Source organism: Eimeria tenella, genomic scaffold, assembly GCF_000499545.2.
Source record: "Eimeria tenella Houghton genomic scaffold, Eth_scaff168, whole genome shotgun sequence".
In the NCBI taxonomy this organism is placed as follows: Eukaryota; Apicomplexa; class Conoidasida; order Eucoccidiorida; family Eimeriidae; genus Eimeria; species Eimeria tenella.
In genome coordinates, this window is record NW_013541543.1 from 1 (window position 1) to 19,986 (window position 19,986).

The following is a 19,986-nucleotide window of genomic DNA, read 5'->3' on the forward strand; positions in this document are numbered from 1 at the left end:
TCCTAAAACTTAGGGCCTGTTCAGGGTTTAGGCTTTAGGGTTTAGCCTCAAGGCATAAAATAGCAGCAGCAACGCGGCTCCGCTGAGCTGCATGAGTGAGCCAATAAACAAGCAGTCGATTCAATCAAATAAATAGTTTGAAAAGCAATAATTTGAATCAATTTATAAATTTAATTAATTGCTTAATTAAAATTTTAATCAAATAATTAATTAATTTTTAGTTTTCAAGAAAAGCTGTCCTTACTTCCATCAGCTCCATCGCAACGGCGCACTCCCGATAAGTCTTCTTGTCCGCCAGCACCTGCAGCAGAAGCAGCAGCAGCAGCAGCAATAGTAGTAGTAGCAGCAGCAGCAGCAGGTGCAGCAACAGCAGTAGGCAGCAGCAGGAGGCGGTAGCAGAAGCAGCAGCAGTAGGCGGTAGCAGAAACAGCACGAGTAGCAGTAGCAGCAACAGTAGTGACAGTAGCAGCAGCAGCAGCAGCAGTAGTAGTAGCGGCAGCAGCAGCAGCAGCGGCAGCAGCAGCAGCAGCAAGGGCGAAGCTTCCCGCTTCTAGTTCAGTCTTTCGCCCAGCTCCTGAACCCCAAACCCTAAACCCTAAACACTAAACCCTAAACCCTGGTTACTTTTTCTTTGGAAAGAATGCATTTGAGTTTTTCTTCTTGCAGAATTCTCCGGACTCTGTTTCCTCTCCACCAAGATTGAATTAAAACAACAGCAGCATGAGTGGCAGCCATTTGCAGCCGCAGCACCTTGGGCAGCAAAAACCTGCAGCAAACAAACCCCAACCCAAACCCTAAACCCTAAGCCCTAAACCCTAAACCCTAAACCTTAAACCCTGAACTCTAAACGCTAAGCAGCAGACAGACACGCATGCAGCTCTAAGCGTCGAACTGTGTGCCTTCCTTCTCCATAAACGTTTTAGGTTTATAAAAATGTATTTATTTAACACGAACATTTACAAAATTAGAAATATATATATAGAAGAGGAAAAATGCATATATGGATATGCCTTTATCCACATATGAACTTTTTAATATATGCATATATATAATAATCATATATATATTGTATGTACATATATACATATATACACATATAGTATTTATATATATATAGAATATATACACACTTACGCCTACACAGATAGAGTTTTTACTTAGTTGTGCAGTTCGAGACCGAATGTGCTGCTGCTGCAGTTGCTTTTGAAGCAGCTGCTGCAGCTGCTGCTGCTGTGCTGCCTAGCGATGTGTTCTATTTTTACGGCCTCATCTTCGGACTATTACTCTGTTGCATTAAATTTCGCAATAAATATATTAATAATGCATTTTAAAATATGTTTTATGTTAATAATATGTAAAAATGCACTTTGTGCACGCACGACATGCACACAAGCAGCCTGCGCAAATATAACAAAATGCCTGTACATACACCACAAATATGAACATATATAGCCTCCACATAGCTAAAAAACGCGGATAAATGAATTAATTAATTAAATCTAAATAAACAAAAATTGGAGAAAAAACGATGAAAATCCCACTTTTGCATCGTGTAAGCTGCCTGCGTCACGTGCTGCAGCCGGTGCAGCACCAAAAAGGTCCTTGCGGCGTTCTGCAGCAGCAAACGGCTTTGGTCTTCTCTTATGCCTTTTCGGACGTTTCCAAATCTGAAAAAACAAAAAAGAAATAAAACCATTTCACCAACAATCAGACACGGTTCTTGCATTCTCGGAGAATAAGGCGCCTGTAAAGGAACATTTAAAAGGTCTAATTGAAAAGATTCTCGTTAATTTTGAATTTGCAAAAAAAAATTTATTTTTATGTGTATATAACATGCATGCGCGTTTACATATTCGCGATTGGGCTGAAAATGCAAATTCCAGAAATGCAAAATGGGCATTTGTATTTTTGAATTCAACAGAATGCATGCAGATGAATAAATCAAGAAAATATAAATAAGTAATTATAGCAAATTTGTTTAAATACATCCCACAGAGTTTTTCAAACAAGTGAAAACCAGCAAAACGAACAAAAAGAACTTCCGTTGATTTCTTTTTCATTTTTTATTTTTCCCCTTTAACCTACAGCGTCGCATGTTTGGCGTAAAACGGGCTTCGGCGCACCCTGTAGCCCCTCCAGTGTCTCTGCAGCACGCCAGACAAACCCTAAACCCTAAACCCTAAACCCTAAACCCTAAACCCTGACTGGGACCCCGCGAATTGCTCTTTCTGAGTGCGCTGTTTTACTGCTGCGCGCCACTTGCGCCCGCCTTTGCCTCAATTTGTTATTTATTTATTTATTTATTTATTATTTATTAATTAACTATTATTATTCTTTTCTTTTTATGAATTGTCTTCACCTGTATGACTATTGCGTAGGGCGTGAGGTACTTCATGAGCGCGAGCCTCAGGCGGGCGACATAGCCTCTCCAGAGGGTTTGGATTTTAATTGCGGCTTCATTTTCTTTTTTTTCTCTTTTTAAATCATTTAAAATGCGTTTTGCCTTTATTATTTTGTACAAACCCTGAATAACAGCCGCGGCTTTCTGCTCTTTCCGGTGGTGAGCGACGCGCCGCCACCGCAGGCCGCTCACGCCCGCGAGGGTGATCTGAGCGAAAAAATCCCCAAAAACTCCGAAATAAATTTATTTATTTATTTATTTTTTATAATTATCTACAATTTTATTGTTTTCTGCCACTTCTAGCGGTGAATAAATGGTGGATCGACTCCCCCTCAGTCAATGCACCCGCAGGATTGCAGAAACGGCAGCAAGACGAAAAGAAACTGAGAAGACTCTGAAGGGGTTTAGGGTTTAGGGTTTGCGCAGCTCTAAACCCTAGACCCTAAACCCTCAACTCCGAATGAATACAACACTTGCAGGCCCTTGCGAGCCCGTAAAAGCCAACACACTAAATCCATATACTATTTATTTTCCTAAAAAAAGCAACCGCGGCACAAACGACAAATCTAGGGTTTAGGGTTTAGGGTTTATGGTTTTTTGCTTATTCACCTTGCGTGTTTCTCTCATCAATTTTCCCATCTTCGCCTTTCGAATGATTGCAGCCGTTCTGCAGAACGCCACGAAAAAGTAAGGCAGCCCAAGGGTTTAGGGTTTAGGATCTAGGGTTTAGGGTTTAGGGTTTGGTGTTTAGGGCTTCTCACTCACTGTTTGCGTGCTCTGTACCCTCTGTACATCTTTTGTATTTGAATTGCAGCCAGTGTACGGCGCTGCTGGAACCTGAAGAGCTCAGACACAAAACACGAGGGTTTAGGGTTTAGGGTTTAGGGAATTTGAGTCTCTGGCTGCAAGGCTTTTGCACTCTGCAAACAAATTAGGAACAGCTTGAAATTCATGCAACTTATGTTTCCGACAGATTTTATTTACTGCTGCTGCTGCTGCTGTCTATTGAGCAAATGCTGCTGCGAACAAATGCAGCAGCACAAGCTCTAAAGACAGCGGCAGCAGCAGCAGCCGCAGCAGAAAGAGCAGCAGCGGCCACAACAGCAGCAGCTGCTGCCGCCGCAGCAGCAGAAAGAGCAGCAGCAACCGCAACAGCAGCAGCTGCTGCCACAGCAGCAGCAGCAGCAGAAGCAGAAAGAGCAGCAGCAACTGCAGCAGCAGCAGCAGCAGCAGCAGCAGCAGCAAACTCACAGGCAGAGCTTCATGGTGGCAACAGCTCCTACGAAAGTTCTCAAAAGTTCAATCTTTTTAAATTGATCTTTTCTAATTTGGTAGCGGCGCATCAAAGACTGCAGCCGAACAACTCGCGTGGCGAACTGCAGGTATAGTCTGAAAGAAGCAACGCGCACCAAACCCTAAACCCTAAACCCTAAACCCTAACCCCTACACAGTCCCTGCATAGTGAGATCCACTCTAGCCCCTGTTAGAACGAGTGGAGATTCCGAACTCCCGATTAAAAGCGAGTCCCTGGCCCCCCAAAACCCCAAACCCTAAACCCTAAACCCTAAACCGTCGGACGACCGTGAGGCGTGGCGGCCTCGTTTTAGCGGTTGGAGGCAGCGCGTGCCTCAGGGAAACCCCTAAACCCTAAATCCTAGGGCTCACGTGCGGGCCTTGGCAGCTCTGTAAATGGACTGGAGGTTCACAATGAGGGGCTTGAGGTTGGCCATTGCAGACCTGAAATACTGGTCTATTACTAACCACCCTTTTTTCCGCAAAAAGATTTTAGTTGACCCCAATTGGTATTCTTCTTTGGGAACTCCCAGGCGCTCCAGCATCGTCAAACTCGCGGTCTTGTCGTCGCCGCCCTCCTGCCCACAAACCCCAAACCCTAAACCCTAAACCCTAAACCCTGAACCCTAAGCCCTAACCCTCTTACGCGCTGGGACTCGGTCCCGAGCCCCCACGGGCCTGTCCGATGAGGCAAGCGCTTTGAGGGGAGAACAGACCACAGCTAGCCACCTGTCTAGCTAGCTAGCTCTTCAGCTAGCTAGCTCAGCAGCTAGCTAAATCGGCAGCTAGCTAGCTAGCCAGCTAGCTGTGGGTCCCTCATTGTTCGACTAACTAGCTGCCCACTCACGCCATTTACGACTCCCCGAGCTAGCTCACTAATTCGCTAGCTAGCTCGGCAGCTAGCTAGACAGCTAGCTCGGCAGCTAGCTAGACAGCTAGCTCGGCAGCTAGCTAGCTAGCTCGACAGCGAGCTAGCTAGCTAGATAGCTGGATAACCAGCTCTGCAGCTACATCGCTAGCTACGTAGCTAGCTACGCAGCTAGCTAGGCATTTCACTCGACAGCTAGATAGCTAGCTAGGCCATTATCTAGGCAGCTAGCTGCGCAGCTAGCTAGGCAGCTAGCCAGGCAGATCGCCAGGCAGCTATCTATGCAGCTATGTGTGCAGCTAGCGAGGTAGCTAGCTAGGCAACTAGCCAGGCAGCTATCTGTGCAGCCATCTGTGCAGCTAGCTGTGCAGCTAGCTGTGCAGCTAGCTGTGCAGCTAGCTGTGCAGCTAGCTGTGCAGCTAGCTAGGAGCTGACCAGCTTTGCCCCGAGGACCTTGAGGAGAATGTTGTTGTCTGCGACGAAGTCCGCGAAAGAAGCTCTGTAGGCAAAGCCCTTGTGAATAATTGCAACAGCTTCCAAAACCGAAAGACTGATGAGCTGTCCCAAAGTGTTTTCAGTTTCAAACACCCGCGGCTTCTTCACTTGGTTCGGCTTTATGCACCTGCAGCAGCAACGCAGCAGCAGCAGCAGCAGCAGCAGCGGCTGCTGCAGCAGAGGCCCGTCATCGCGCCCGCGGGATAGCTGCGCCTAGCTGAGGCAGCTTCCTAGCTAGCCAGCTAGCTAGCTAGCTAGCTAGCTTCAGGCAGCCAGCTACTGGCTACATGACTGCTCGCTAGGTCACTCGCTAGCAAGCTAGGTCACTGATCGCCTCGCTCCCTAGCTAGCTAGCTAGCTAGCTAGCTAGCAAGTGTAGCTTGATGGCTCTCTGATTCCCCAGCTCGTTCGCTAGCTAGCCGGCTAGAAAGGCAGCGAGCCCAGCGGGCCAGCCAGTCAGCTAGCTAGCTAGCCAGCCGATTCGCCCGCTGTCTAGCTAGCTAGCTAGCTAGCTAGCTAGCTCTCTAGCTAGCTAGCTCTCTAGCCAGCTACCTCTCTAGCCACCTAGCTCTCTAGCTAGCTAGCTATCTCTCTAGCTAGGTAGCTAGCTATCTCTCTAGCCAGCTAGCTAGCTAGCTAGCTAGGGGCTTGCCTGCAGAAGTGAGCCCTGGAGGCTTTGAGGGTGGCCATGAGGTTGTTCATGGACTGCTGGAATTTGGAGCCAACGAATTTGCCCTTCATGTTTTTGGAGTCGGGAACTTCGACTCCGGCGAAGGCCTTTTTGATGGCCAAGTTCGAGGCCTCCTTGAAAGCTGCGATCAACTCGTTCGGAAGCCTGAGACGCAGCAGCAAAACCAACCTTTGCTGCTGCTGCTGCTGCTGCTGCTGCTGCTGATGGTGCTGCTGCTGGTGGTGCTGCTGATGCTGGTGGTGGTGGTGGTGCTGCTGGGGACGCTGGGGATGACTAGTGCGGCCTGCTGCTGCTGCTGCTGCTGTTCTGCTGCTGCCTGGTGCGGTATGCTGCTGCTGACTGCTGCACTATCTGTGCTGAGACAAATATATGTTTTAAATTTATTTTCATTATTTAATTAAGACATTTTAATATATTTAAAGGACTTTCTGATAAATATTTCTTTTGGTATCTTGCAAATGCAAATTCGCAAGTTGTGCATGCTAGTGAATCTGAACAAACACCTTTTAATGTTTTAAAGAACAAAATAAAATGTTTTTAAATGTAATTTAATTATTTTGTTTTTAAAATGCAAAACAGCGTTTCCAAATGCAATTAAATTCATTTAAAAGTGCTAATGTTTGAAATCGTTTTCTGATATACTTCAAAACAAAACAAAATGTTTCTAAATGCATTTTAACTCATTAAAAGGCTCTAATGTTTGAAATTGTTTCCTGAAATACTTCAAAACAAAATAAAATGCTTTTAAATGCAATTAAATTCATTTAAAGTTCTAATCTTTGAAATTGTTTTTTGAAATACCTCATTTTGTTCTTTGGCACAAACTCAGTAGTGGTGTACAGCACGGGAGCCGCAGTGTGCAAAACTCTAAAAGTTAATCTTGCGTCGCCTTTGGGGGTTTCGTAATTAGGGTTTTTGATGTTTTTGTGACAAGCAGCAGTGAAAGACTCGCTGGTTCCTGCGGCCAAACAGCAGCAAAACCCTCTTTTAGGGTTTAGGGTTTAAAGTTTAGGCTGGGGTTTAAGGCGCTTTGGGCAAGCAGCAGTGAAAGTCTCGCTGATCCGTGCAGGCAAGCAGAAGCAAAAGGCCCTTTGAGGGTTTAGGGTTTAGAGTTTAGGTAAGGGTTTAAGCCGGGCCTCCAGGGTTTAGGGTTTAGGGTTTCGGGCAAACCCTTAAAAAGCGCAATTCAGTTTATTTTATTGGGAACTAAAGTGGAAGCAAAGAAAAAGCAAAACACAAGACAAGAAGCACGAAGGGGCATTTCAGGTGCATAGGCAGCTCAAACTAAAGTCAGATTCCGAAGACCGCAGGACTTTTCGCATTTATTTTAAATTTTAGATTTATTTATTATTTATTTTATGATTAATTGATTATATTTGCACCTGTTTGCAACAAACACTGTTCTTCCAAAAAGGCGAAAATGCCCGCCTTGGGCTTGTCAAAAACTTCCAAGACAGAAGCATTATCGGAGTACACAATCATGGAGTGGTCTATGCCCTCCGCCTCATATTCCGCTTTCTGAAACCCACGCTCAGCTCAAACCCTAAACCCTAAACCCTAAACCCTGGACCCTAAGCTCTAAAACCTAGTCAGGTGCCGCAAGCCCGAGCTGCCAACCCACGCAGCAAGCCCTAAACCCTAAACCCTACTCAGAGGCCTCAAGCCCTAAGTCCTCAACTGAGGCAGTAAACCCGAGTTGCTAAACCCTAGTTCAAGCCCTTAGTCCCTAAACCCTCAAATGAAGCACTAAACCCTAAACCCCAGGCCCCGGCACCGAAACCGTAGGCAAAGCAGCAGCAGAAAAGCTGGAGGATCCCTCATGCTTCTAAACCCTGAATGAGGGTTTTGGAGCTCCTAGAGTTTAGGGTTTAGGGTGTAGGGTTTGGCACCTCTGCCTGGAAAACTTGCTGAATGAAAAACTGCTGCAGGCGCTCGTTGGCGTAGTTAATAAGGAATTGTTCGTAGCTGTTTTTTTCAAAGAATTCAAAACCATAAATGTCCAGAATCTGCATGTAAAGAAGCAGAAAGGCATGCAGAGAGTCAGAAATGCATGCAGAGAAGCAGAAATTAATGCAGAGAAGCAGAAATGCATGCAAAACAAAACAAAGAAGTGCATTTTGCACGAGTTTTCTCAATTTGGTTTGCATTTCGCATTCCCAATGCAGTTTTAGAAGCGGCTTGACTGCACAAATGCATTTAAATGGATTTAATTATGATTTAAATGCTCAATTAAGTTATTTAAATGTCGAATTATATTATTTCAATGCCAGTTGTGCTGTAGACTCGCAGGCGAGTGAGGCTGCATGCATGCGCGGGCTGGTGTCTGCGCAACTCACTCCTATCCAAACTTTGTTTTCGTGATCGAAGCTGATTTTGCTGTTGAAAGACTCGACAATAAAGTCAAACAAAACACTGTAGACTTCCTTTGCCATTGAACGACACATTACCAGCGCCTGCTCTGCAGATAAAGGACTTTTTATTATGTTTCCCCGCACTTCAACAGTGTTGATGGTCAAAGCCTGAAACCCGCAAACGAAAAACAGGAAAAGAAACACTTAGCCGATATCTCCCGATTCTTTTTCTTTCTTCACTTTGAAATATCTACAAATAGCATATTTAATTTTACTTAAATGCAGGATTTTGGGGATTCAGATGCTTATGCGCAGTTGGGATATTTCTGCATGCGTCGCTGCGCTGCTTGCGTTTTGTTATGGAAGCCCGAAACCCCAAACCCTAAACCCTAAACCCTAGACCCTAGACCCTAGACCCTAATGCGGTGCGAAACAAACCTCCACCAACGTATTTTTCTTGGCTCCAAAAAGGGAAGCAATTTTGTCGAAGTCGCCTTCGTTTTGCAGCTTTGCTGCTCTGCAGCGCAGCAGAAAGAAAGGCAAAAAGGCGAAATAAATAAAGAAAAGGACAAACTTTGGAGATATTAGTGAAACATTTAAATGAATAAAAGAATAAGAGTGACAGGCAAATAGATAAAGAAACGAAACCAGAAGTCAAACAAAGAAAGTCGAATACGAGCAAATAGAGGTGAGACACAAACCCAGCAAAAGAAAGCGCATGCAAACAAATCTGCTAATGAAATATGAGTTGCAAATAAAGAAATTAAACCAAAAAAACTATAAAAGTAAAGTTAATTGAACTCTTCTCAAACTCTTCTCAGGCCTGCCATTCAGCTTATAATAGACAAAAGCAGCAGCATGTTGCAGACACAAAAGCAACAAATTTGTATTTTTCTGGAAGACTTGCGAAAGTATTTACTTGTCTGTGCCCATTGCCTGCACATTATTGAACTTAATGTTTCCACAAAGCAAGACAGCAGACAAAGCCTTGAAATAAGCCAGCTGCTCTTCTTTGGAGAAAATCAGACTGCAGCACACAGCCAGACAAGGACATTTTACGTTCAAACACAACTGTGTTGCTGCTGCAGCTGCTGCAGCTGCTGCAGCTGCTGCAGCTGCTGCAGCTGCTGCTGGTGCCGGGCGTGAACTGCAGAGCCGGTTTGCAGCAACGACGGTAGCTGCAGCAGCAGCGACATCTCCCGCTGCTGCCGCTGCTGCTGCTGCCGCTGCTGCTGCTGCTGCTGCTGCTCTCTCACTCGAGCTGTTTCCTGACATCTGCGAATTCCTGGAGGTCGTTAACAGTCTCGACTTCGTAGCAGCCGCTTTTGTTGAGGAATTCGTATTCGGTGGCTTGTTTGATTTCGCAGCTGGCCTTCTCTTCGCCGGTGAGCCCTTTGATCATTTGGTAGAAAATGTGGTAATTGCGTTCGCCCTGGCCTTGAAATTCAATTCGAGACAACTCCAACATGTAGTTGTTGATGAGCCCCCCGTGAATGCCTCCTGTGGGCGCGACTTCGAGCTTGACGAAGCGCCCGAAACGGGAAGAGTTGTTGTTGCGCAAGGTCCTGAGTTCGCGGAAAGCAACAAAAAGAAGGGCAGAAGCAGTAAAATAAACGCTAATTCGTTGTTTTAAACGGAAAAAGAAGTGCAAATGCGGGAAGCGCGGAGCCAGCGCGAGAAAAGCTGCACAAAAGCGGCCAGCCCGCCACCGCGGAAATTCAACTTTTTGAATTTCACGGAAAGCGCAGCCCCCAGCCCGAAACGCGGGTTAATTTGAGCACAAAACTCGAAATGCGACTGAGACAAAGGCGGATCAGCGAGTTTAATCGGGAGAAGTGCAAGGTGGAGGCATATTCATGTTTCGTGGCTGGGGAAGCGCTGCAGGCGAACTTGGCGTTTCCGACGGCCTCCAGCACCGGGTTTGCCCCCAAAATTATGTCTTGCACTCGCGAGCCTCGCGAGCCTTCCTTGTCGCTGGCGAAGTACTGCATGAGCTGCCTGGCAGTTTCCGTTTTGCCCGCACCGCTCTCCCCAGACACCACGCAAGACTGGTTTTCCTTGCACACCCGCATCAAGTCCATTGCGCACTGCGCCACCGCGTACGTGTGCGGGGGCAACTCCGGTGGAAAGCCCCGCGAAGTGTCTGCGTTTTGGTAGCGCGTTATGGCCGCGGGCTCGTAGAGCCCCGCTATGGCTTTGAAGGGGTTCAGCGCTATCAGCAGGCGGCCCGCGTACGTCTGCAAACACCCTCCAAACCCTAAACCCTAAACCCTAAACCCTCGGAAAGAGACGGGAGACGCGAGGCAGTGCGCACTCGGCGGGGAGCTCTGAAGCTAGGGCTGCCGAACAATAGACTGCGAACTGGGAACTGGGAACCCTCGCTTCTAACCCTTCAACCCCAAACCCTACACCCTACACCTAAACCCTAAACCCTAAACCCTAATCTGAACGCAGCAGGTGAGCCATTCGGCACTGCTAAGACGACGAGCCAGCGGGCCCTGGCGCGCAATCAAAGGCTGCGTTAGCTGGATCCTGCCTTCGCTGTACTGCTGCATCTCTGCTGCTGCTGCGCTGCTGCTGCAGCGCTGCTGCTGCGCTGCTGCTGCAGCGCTGCTGCTGCGCTGCTGCTGCAGCAGGGCGTACGTAGATGATGTCGCGGAGGTATCTCTCGCGGATGATGTGGAGGGCGGCGGCCTCGTTGGCGTGGGGCAGCTTGGAAAGGTCGTTGCAGCTTTCGGGGGAAACCCCTACATTAGCGTTTAGACATTCTTCTTGCTGCACAGTTTTGGAAACTCCTTCAACTTCAACATTCAATGAAGTCCCCGAAATCGAAACCACCTTCGCCAGCGCGTACAGCTCCTCCCTCTCCTTCTCCCGCACCCACACGTTCGAGCCCACCAAGTAGTCCCCGAGTTCCACCACGGAGTACTTGCGTTCGAGTTTGGCCTTCGCCTTGGGGGCCCCGGGGGCCCCCGGGGGCCCCCCGGGGGCCCCCCCCTTCTTGCCCCCCGCCTTCGCCTCCATTTGCCCCCAGAGGGGCCCCGCGCTGCAGCTGTGCGCCCGCGCTGCAGCCAAAGGCTTGTGGCGCGCTAAGGGCCGCGGCGCGGGCGAGGCTTCGAGAGGGAAAGCTGCTGCCGCTGCCAAGTCCACATAGCGCCCTCAGCAGCAGCAAAGATGCTTGCAAAGACAAATGCAAGGGAAAGCACTAGTGAGAAACGGGGGAGCTGCTGCAGCGCCGCGCAGACGCGAAGCTTCGCTGGTCTTGAGGCTCCAGCATGCGACCGCGGCCACACGAGAGCGACGCCCACGCCCCAACACTTCGGCGCTCAAATAAAGCTAATTATTTCGCTTTCTGCTGCTGCTCTCCCAAATTCGCGACAGATCCTCCACGGGAAACCCTCGAAGTCGCGTCACCGCCTCTGCCGCCCTGGACCAGCTCAGGGCGCAGCTAGGCTAGCGGTGCCGTCGATTCTGCTGCATTCCACGAATTCAAATCCTGATCCGCACACTTTTAAAGTGTGTTTCTTCAAAAACTTCAGACTTTTGCTATTTTGGCCTAAGAATTCCAGCCGAGCACTCGTGTTTCACCGTCTCGCTAGCACTCTCCGCTTCGGGCTTCCTGCGATGTACATACACTGCGCACTTTTCCATTGCAGCTCCCTCTTTTTCGCTTGTATTTCTTTATTTTGGTTATATATTTATATTAGTGTTTTTACATTTAGGGTCTTTGCAATTTAGTGAGGCTGGTGAAGACGCTGCTCGCACCACCCGGCTGACCACCTGTCCACTGCGCCTCGTCATTCAATTCAGTAGAGATCAAGCGCGAGCTCTGCCGATAAATGGAGGCCAATTTACTTCAATTTAACTTAATTTTCTAAATATTATTTAAAGCTGAAAGTTTGTTCCTAATTTTAGCCCAGCAATTCAGAATTTGTCCGCGGCTCTGTGGACCGCCCTGCGGCGGTCTCACCGCCCGGGAAAGCTCACCCACTCACACCCTGGGACGAAGTCCCTTTCATTCAAACAAAAAGATTTAATAAACTTTTAAAATAAAATCTGATAAATAAAACTGAACAGAACGCATGCACTTTTCGTTCTTACGAGACACTGCACAAAATTGCTGCCTGCAGACACTGTAAGCAGTCTCAACTTATCTGTCTTGCCAGTTTTCTCTCCATTTTTGTTTTTCTTTGTTTTCTTTTGCATCTTCTGCAGCTATAAAATTAGGAGGTGCTGCAGCTGGCCTCTGCGCCGAACTGGAGGCTGCTGCTGAGAAGCAGATGCAGCAGACTTCCGAGAACAGCACAAGGACACTGGAGCCGACTGGAGCTTCGCTAGCAATAAACTGCCCCTGCTACTGCTGGTACTGCTGCTGCTGCTGCTGCTGGTACTGCTGCTGCTGCTGCTGCATGCCTCATGAGCTCCGCCTTTCACTTCCACCTTGTGGTTGTTTCAATTGTGTAGTGCTGTGACACTACAATGGGGCTGACTAGTGTCCTAGGGATGATAGCTAGCTAGCGACCTGCAAGGGGCCCTGACACTGGAGGGGGCAGGACCCCCCCCAATACATGAAAAAATAAGAAAACCGTTAGTGAGTTCTAGTGAAAAACGTGAATTGTGCGGAAATCGTGTGGAGACTGGGGCTGGCGATAGCGCCGGCACCAATGCGAACTCCCCCCCTAGGGTCTAGGGGGTAGCTCCGAGAAGGGAGCGAATCAGAGACAGAGAACACACACACTTCGTGAATCGCCGTATTTCGACGGAATAGAGCGGTAGAGACCGAGAAATGGGGCTAATCTAGGTGTAGAATGCAGACCTGTAGAGGGACAGGAAACAGCGTAGTCGCAGCAGTAGGCGCCGCGCACTACAAATTGCCTCTAGGAATATTTTGTCACTAGTTGACTTCAGTTGTGCTGAAGAGCTCAGTGGCCATTAGCGAGAAGGACTTCCCGAGTGTACTTCTCTTAGAGAAGCACGAAAAGTCAAGTATTTGCTTACAGGAATATCCCAGTTTTTGTCTTTGTGTGGAGATTAGCGGCTCATCTAAAGAAAATCTGGAGTCAGCAGCTTCCTAGAAGCACGTTTTTGCTGGAACTGTGCGGTCCCCTAATGAGAGCCAGCGGAAAAAGAAAACAACTTTCGTGGGGCCCTCCTGAGCACTTCATTGTCGCCGAAAATGAAGGCTTTTTTTAGACTATTTGGGAGGTTTTGAAAGTTTATTTATAGGCATAAACCTGTCTAGCTGCAACGGAGGAAACAAGCAGCAGCCAAACTAGCACTTAATGAGCCCCTGAAATGCGATAGATGCCCCAAGGGGGCATAAATGGCTGCTACTTGTTTCACCTTTGTGGCCACACAGGTTCATACTCATCACTGCATTTTCGAGACACCTTCTGAGTTTTGAAAGGACAAAAAGAGCATCACTGTAGATCATTTTCAAGTATTAATTGGCTGTCTGCCCGACACTTCTTTTTCCGCATGGACCAGATTTCCAGAGCAGCTTCAGTGCCTCCTGCCAGCCCCAAGCCCTGGGCATAGCTGCAGCGCTCAGGGGCTTTACACTTGAGAGCTTATTTCCTTTACGTGTTTGTTACTTCCAGTTATTTCTTCAGTCCACAGATTCTGAATTAATTGGTCTTGGAGGCCATTTCTGGGCTACATTGTAATGATGCTCACTCCACTGCATGCATTCATATCCCTGCAAGCACGCAGCCATTTGTGAAAGGCTCTTCTCTTCGACAGACATCTCTATTCTGTGCACATATTCGAGTACGCAAAACACTGCGTATTCACTTTCACATATACGCAGCGCTACTGGGGGGCTGGGCTGCATGCACTGGCAGCAGCTTGAACCAAAAAGATTTCATGCAAAAGCCCTGCTTGGGGTAGCATATAAAGACCATGTCATTGCTTGGGTACACTTCGTAAAAGATAGAGAACTTTCGAAACCTGCACAGGCATTTGCATGCTTTGTGCTAAAGTCCGGCAGCAGCAGCCCCCAAGCTACCGCAGCTGGGGCTTGAGGCCTATGGGGCTATTTTGGCAGCAGCTAACTGCGCCTCATTGGGTCTTCTAGGAAATTATGGTCTCAGTGCCGAGGCGACTTTCTCCGTCAAACAGCAGAGAAAACCCAGGCAGTCTCCCGAGTCAAAATGGCTATCTTCTCAGCTCGTCTCAGAAAACTGCGGAGAAGAGAGCCCGCCTCTACACTCTCCTTCTGGGCTATGCAGAGCTGGCAGCACTTCCCAGCCTGACGTTTCCTTAGCCAATTCAGTGGCAGGCCGGGCCAAGGCTGCAGCGGCCAGGCGAGCCTGGCCTGTGCCTTAGGGTGAAACTGGTGGGCCATGAAGTTGAGTAGATGCCGGCTGTTGCCGGGAATAAAGAAAAGCCAGAACTTGTGATTGTTCGTGTGTGACCTGTCTATGCGTAGCCCTTGTCGAAAAGAGCTGCTTTTTTTCTAAAAGATGCAAGCAAGAGTGTCCTGGCGAGTGCAGAAGAGCAGATAAATGCCTGCAAAATGTACGGGCATGCAAGTGCCTGAGCTCCGTGGTGTAACTTGCGCGTAAATGGTCTCAGAGTTTCGCTTTGACATAACTTGGCTGTCCTCCAGGCCAAAACGGACAGGCCTGGAGTGAAGTGCCGGGCCTGTTGCTGCGTGGCTTATTGGCTATTTGCTGCTGTCAGTGTGCTAGGGCAGCCTGGGACTGCAACATATGAGAGCACCTCGCTAGAGTGTGGGGGCAATAGGCAAACAAAGTCAATTAAAAAAGCCAGAAATTGGAAAACATATCTCACAATGTGGCCTTCCAACAAAGACTTATTCTCGCGAGATCTCCAGCGGAGGGCACAGACTCTTGCAGCACTTTGCGGTCATTTCAGTTTGTGGCTGAATTTAAAAGGAATGCATTCAAGAGCATTTGCTAGCAGCTAGCTGCCGCCACCTACTGCAGCAGCAACTGGCTTTTCTCGCCTTCTTCTGGCGCGTTTGCTGCAAGCTTGTCCAAGCAGCAGCAGATGGGAGTTTGCCTCTACTTTGCGAAACTAAAGTTGTTGCTAGAGGCCCAACAAAACTCAAGCTAGGGAAATTTAAAGACGGGTAAAAATTGGAAGTCAACTGCTCAAAAGAAAAGCCGCTTGAGTCTTTTAAAGTGGAGCTTCTGAGGGGAAAACTGGAAACAAGAATTCGGAAAAAAAACTGTCATGAGTTTAATAAAACTCTTTTATTTTTTCTCCACTGCGGAGGCCCTTTTGTGCTGACGCTGGATTCTAATTTTAGCCGAAGTTTAAGCTAGCAAACTAGTCTTAATTTGAACAGCAACAGTTGCATGCGAGATAGCCCAGACAAGGTCATTTGGGCTTTAGAGTCAGTTAGTTGTGTGCCAATCCTTTGGGCCTTGTTTGTCAGATCAATTTGGGAAAATAGACTTTTGAAGATCCTTTTAAAAGCCTGATTAATTTGAGAAAATATTCTTTTGAAAGCCCCTTTAGCTGTGCGCTGTTGGCCTACGCTGCCCCTGTGGCTGTACACTAGGGCCCTCGCCGCTGCTGCATTCAGAAACTGCTGCAAGGCTGGTGCTGTCAGTACACCCCGCTGCAGACAGTTTGCACTCTAAGTCTCGCTCTATTGACTTCGACTAAATCACCAGCAAAGCTGCAGCAGCTGCAGCAGCAGCAGCAAATCACCGGGGCCCCAGGCTCTGCAGGGCCTTCCCTTTTGCTAAAGGGGTTGGGCCGCGGCGCTTTCGGGAAAAGGCTTAAGTGCTTTCTCTGTAGAAGTTGCACTCATTAGGCTGAAGTGTGTTTCCCCCCTAAAGACGGAGGCAATTTCGATCTCTTTCGCGAGAGAAAAACATTCCAATTGCAATTTCCTGAGACTTTCCAGTGATCTGCAGTCTAGTGGGCAAAGAAAACCTCTATGGTCATCCTTTTGGTGCTGCAGCAAAGGAAAACTTGAACAAGTTTGAACTCCCCGCTGGGATTGCTCCTCCGGGCTCTCCAAAAGCGGCCAGGGTCTCGAGCTGTGGGGCAGCAAAATTGCATTAAATGAAGCTTTATATAATGCAAAAATAAAGAAAGTTTAAAGTGCATTCGTCTTCCAGGTGTATCTGCTGCTTCGACGCAGAAGGTCCGTATACACTGCGGGCCCGAGTGCATCGCCGCAGCGCAGGTTGACCAGGGGCGATCCTCCTCTAAAAATTCATCTTTGTCACCAAAAACAGGGTTAGAACGGAAGGAAAATAATAATTAAACCGTTCTATCTCTTGTTTAAAAAAGAGAAAGCACCGGTTGGGCTGCTGCCGCGGCTCTTAGCAGACCGAACACCTCCCGTAGTCAGCAACGGAGCCCGCTGCGTGGCTCTTGTCCACAGTCGTCGCTTCTTCTGCGCAGAAAGAGATTTGTATTGAGTTAGTTGGGAACTCAATTGCTTTTTTCAAGTTTAAACGTCCAGCTTTCCTCTAAGATCGAGCCACAGCCGGGACGCCAGCCTGGGGGGGCGATACGCGCCGCAGCGCTCGATGCTGCAGCAGCATCAGCAGCAGCAGCAGCAGAACTGCTGCTGCAGTTGCTGGTGTACGCTGGACTGCCACCTGTTCTGCCCCTGAATTGCTGCACCTCCACTTGTTGGCGCATGCCCGGTGCTTCCTCTGAGCAGCAGCAGCAGTCCCAAATGTTGCTGCCGCTGCCTTTGCTGGGCATGACGTGGCTACGGGGCCTCATGGAGGAAGCCTGGAGCAGCAGCAGCAGCAGCAGCAGGCGGGGTGGCGGGTGCTGCTCGCAGCGCCGGCCCCCCAGCCGCTGCAGCAGCAGCAGCAGCAGCCGCAGCAGCAGCAGCAGTAGCGGCCGCGCCTCGGGGAAGCCCGCTGTCCTTGGGATCGTCTTCGCCCTGGGGATCGTCTCCCTCTCGAGTGTCTCCTCAGTTGCAGCAGATGAGGGTTTCTTCTTTGCTGCTCCCTGGTCTAGCCAGACGCTGCAGCAGCTGCAGGGGGCCCTCAGCAGCAGCCACTTGGGGGCCTTGTTCGGCAAAATACAGGCCAAGCCAGCAGCACCAGCAGCAGCACCAGCAGCAGCAGCAAACGAGGCCCCGAGGGAGGCCAGCAAAGGGCCCTTTGCCCCTGCTGCTGCTCCTTTTGTCTCTGTGCATGCAGCTCCACAAGAGCCCCCCGTGCAGCAGCTGCAGCAGCTGCAGACGGTCATGCTGCAGCCGCTACAGCCGCTGCAGCCGCTGCAGCGGCGGCCACTGCCGCAGCAGGTCCCGCACCCGCTGGTGCCGCAGCCGCTGCTGCAGCAGCAGCAGCAGCAGCAGCAGCTGCCGTTCGGTCCCCACATGCTCGGACAAACCAAGGTTGCCCGTGCTGCAGCAGCAGCAGAAGCTGCTGTTCAGGAGCTGCGGCTGCTGCGCAACTCTGTGAGGGACTTTATGGCTTCTCTGGAGCAGCAGGTTTCCCTGCGCATGCAGGGCCAGCACGACCTTCAGCAGCAGCAGCAGCAGCAGCAGCTGCTGCTGCAGCAGTGGGAACCCCATGAGTGCCTGCGGCCTTATGCGTTTGCTGCTGCTGTTTCCCGGTCGCTGCAGCAGCAGCAGGTAGAAGCAGCACTAGGGGCACTTCGCGAGGCACTCAAGGAGGCCTCCGCACAAGTAATGGACAGCGAGCAGCAGCAGCAGCAGCAGCAGCAACAACAACAGCAGCAGCCTGAGGCCTCCTGGGAAGGGTCTTCATTTCTAAGTGACCTTTCTGGCTCTTCTGTGTCATGGGGCTCTTCGGAGGACAGCAGCGGGGGTGCTGACGAGGTGCTGCCAGCGCAGCAGCAGCAGCAGCAGCAGCAGCCGCTGCAGCAACAGCAGCTGCAGCTGCTGCAGCTGCAGCAGCAGCAGCAGCTGCTGCTGCTGCAGCGCGTGGAGGAGCTCGAGCAGCAAAGCCAAGCGGACAGGACTTACATGGAGCAGCAGCTAGGAGTCATTTTTGAATTTACAGAAGCTTGTGCTGCTGCTGCTGTTGTGGGGCTGCATGCAGAAGTGGCAGGTTTGACTGAAGATGTGGCGGCGGTGCTGCAGCACGACGAGCGCCTTGCTGCTGCTGCTGCTGCTGCGCTGCAGCAGGTCGTGCTGCTGCTGGGGGACCGCCCCTCCATGCAAGAAGTGCTTGCGGACGCACAGAAGGCGTTGGAGTCTGTGCTGCAGCCGGCGCTGCTGCAGCTGGCGCAGCAGCAGCAGCAGCAGCAGCAGCAGCGGCTGCAGGTGCTGCAGCGCCTCAAAAGCACCCGCAGGCGGCTCACGCTGCTGACAGAGACAGCAGCAGGAATAGCCAAAGCAGCAGCAGATGGGGAGGCCCCCCTGGGGGGCCCCCTCTGCAGTTTGCTGCTGCAGCAGTGGCAGCAGCTGCAGCCCCCAGACTTCTTGGGAAGGCTGCTGCTGGCCAGGCAGCTGCAGCACGAGCAGGTCTTAGAAAGCATGCGGTCTTTGGTGAAAGCAGCACAGGCTTTTTTGGCTTTCAACGCGCCAGCGGCAGCAGCAGCAGCAGCAGCAGCAGCAGACAAGGACAGGCGGCACAAGGGCTCCAAACAGCCGCCCCACGGCCAGCTCCACCTGCAGCTGGAGCTCCAGCAGCAGCTGCAGCAGCTGCAGCAGCTGCAGCAGCTGCAGCAGCAGCTGCAGCAGCAGCTAGGAAGCAGCAGCAACGCCTTCGGGGACCTCCTTTTAAACCCCCAAACTGAAAAAGTAGACCAGCTGCTGGCAGCAGCTGCAACTTTGCGCAGAGCTGCGCTGCAGCTAGCAGCAGCACTTCACAGGGCTGTGGGGCCCCTGCAGCAGCACGGGGGCCCCCTGGGGGCCCCCCCCGTGTCTGCTGCGGGGCCCCTCTCTCAGGAGGCGCTGCTGCAGGTGCAGCAGCTAGGCTTTGTCGACACTATGAGGGACCTGCAGCAGCAGCTGCTGCTGCAGTCGCAGCGGCTCACTGCAGCAACAAGCAAACTAGACGCAACAGCAGCAGCGCAGCGCGCTGCTGCTGAAGCAGCAGCAACAGCAGCAGCAGCAGCGAGGCTCTGGGATATCGACACTGAGGCGTGGCAGCGAGCGCTGCAGCAGCGGCAGCAGCGGCGGCAGCAGCAGCGGCAGCAGCGGCAGCAGCAGCAGCAGCGGGAGCAAAGTTTGGAGGAGGAGGAGGAGGGCTACAGCGGCCTGGCTGAGACAGAAGCAGCAGCAGCAGCTGCTGCTGCTGCTGCTGCGACAGGTGCAGCAGCAGCAAACAGGGAATTCACTCTAGAGGACGAAGAGGAGCCCCTAGAAGGCCCCGGCAGAATTGCAGATTTGCAAGACAGCTCTGATGCTGCTGCTGCTGCTGCTGCTGCACCGGTTTCAGCAGCAGCTGGTGTGCCGTCGGACGCAGCAGCAGCAGCAGCAGCAGCAGAGGAAGCAGCAGCTCTGCTGCAGCGCAGCTTGTCGCTGTGTCTGCTGGAGGTGCGGGGTTTGATGGAAGCTGGCAGCTCCATGTATATGAAGGCGCAGCAGCTACTTGCTGCTGCTCTTGCTGCTGCTGCTGCTCGAGATCAAATGGATTTGCTGCTCTTCAGGCAAAGAGAAATCAAAGAAAGAAATGTTGCAGCTGAAGGAATTCGGGAGCAGCTGAGACAAGAGCTCCGGCGGCAGGCAGCAAGCACAGCGAAACTGGCAGCAGCAGCAGCAGCTGCAGCAGCAGCAGGCCAGCCCGCAGGGGCCCCAAGCTACTAATCAGAGAAACAGAAATATTTCCAGATATTTAGAATTATTATTTTTATCAAATAAAAGAACTGAAGTTTCGCATCCGCCGTTTCGTTTGCCTTTCTTGTGAGCTGCTCTGAGGTGTATGGACACCGCAGGCGCGCAGCAGCAGCAGCAGCAGCAGCAGCAGCA

General features: G+C 50.5%; 2 protein-coding genes across 2 annotated transcripts; one reads left to right on the forward strand and one right to left on the reverse strand.

Moving 5' to 3' along the window:
- Window positions 1-217: 217 nt before the first annotated feature.
- On the reverse strand, window positions 218-11,123 carry ETH_00017965 (myosin, putative; the record flags this gene model as incomplete). The annotated part of the gene is made up of 20 exons (XM_013373686.1): window positions 218-301; window positions 625-766; window positions 1,542-1,667; window positions 2,086-2,144; window positions 2,360-2,608; window positions 3,011-3,068; window positions 3,167-3,238; window positions 3,653-3,790; window positions 4,067-4,272; window positions 4,998-5,184; window positions 5,764-5,892; window positions 6,550-6,706; window positions 7,131-7,266; window positions 7,638-7,754; window positions 8,085-8,267; window positions 8,538-8,616; window positions 9,019-9,126; window positions 9,356-9,664; window positions 9,990-10,336; window positions 10,743-11,123. The coding sequence occupies 20 exons, from the start codon at window positions 11,121-11,123 to the stop codon at window positions 218-220; spliced, it is 3,267 nt and encodes a 1,088-aa protein (XP_013229140.1).
- A 5,605-nt stretch (window positions 11,124-16,728) lies between these two features.
- ETH_00017970 (uncharacterized protein) lies at window positions 16,729-19,824 on the forward strand (the record flags this gene model as incomplete). The annotated part of the gene is made up of 1 exon (XM_013373687.1): window positions 16,729-19,824. The coding sequence occupies one exon, from the start codon at window positions 16,729-16,731 to the stop codon at window positions 19,822-19,824; it is 3,096 nt and encodes a 1,031-aa protein (XP_013229141.1).
- Between the last annotated feature and the right edge of the window lie 162 nt (window positions 19,825-19,986).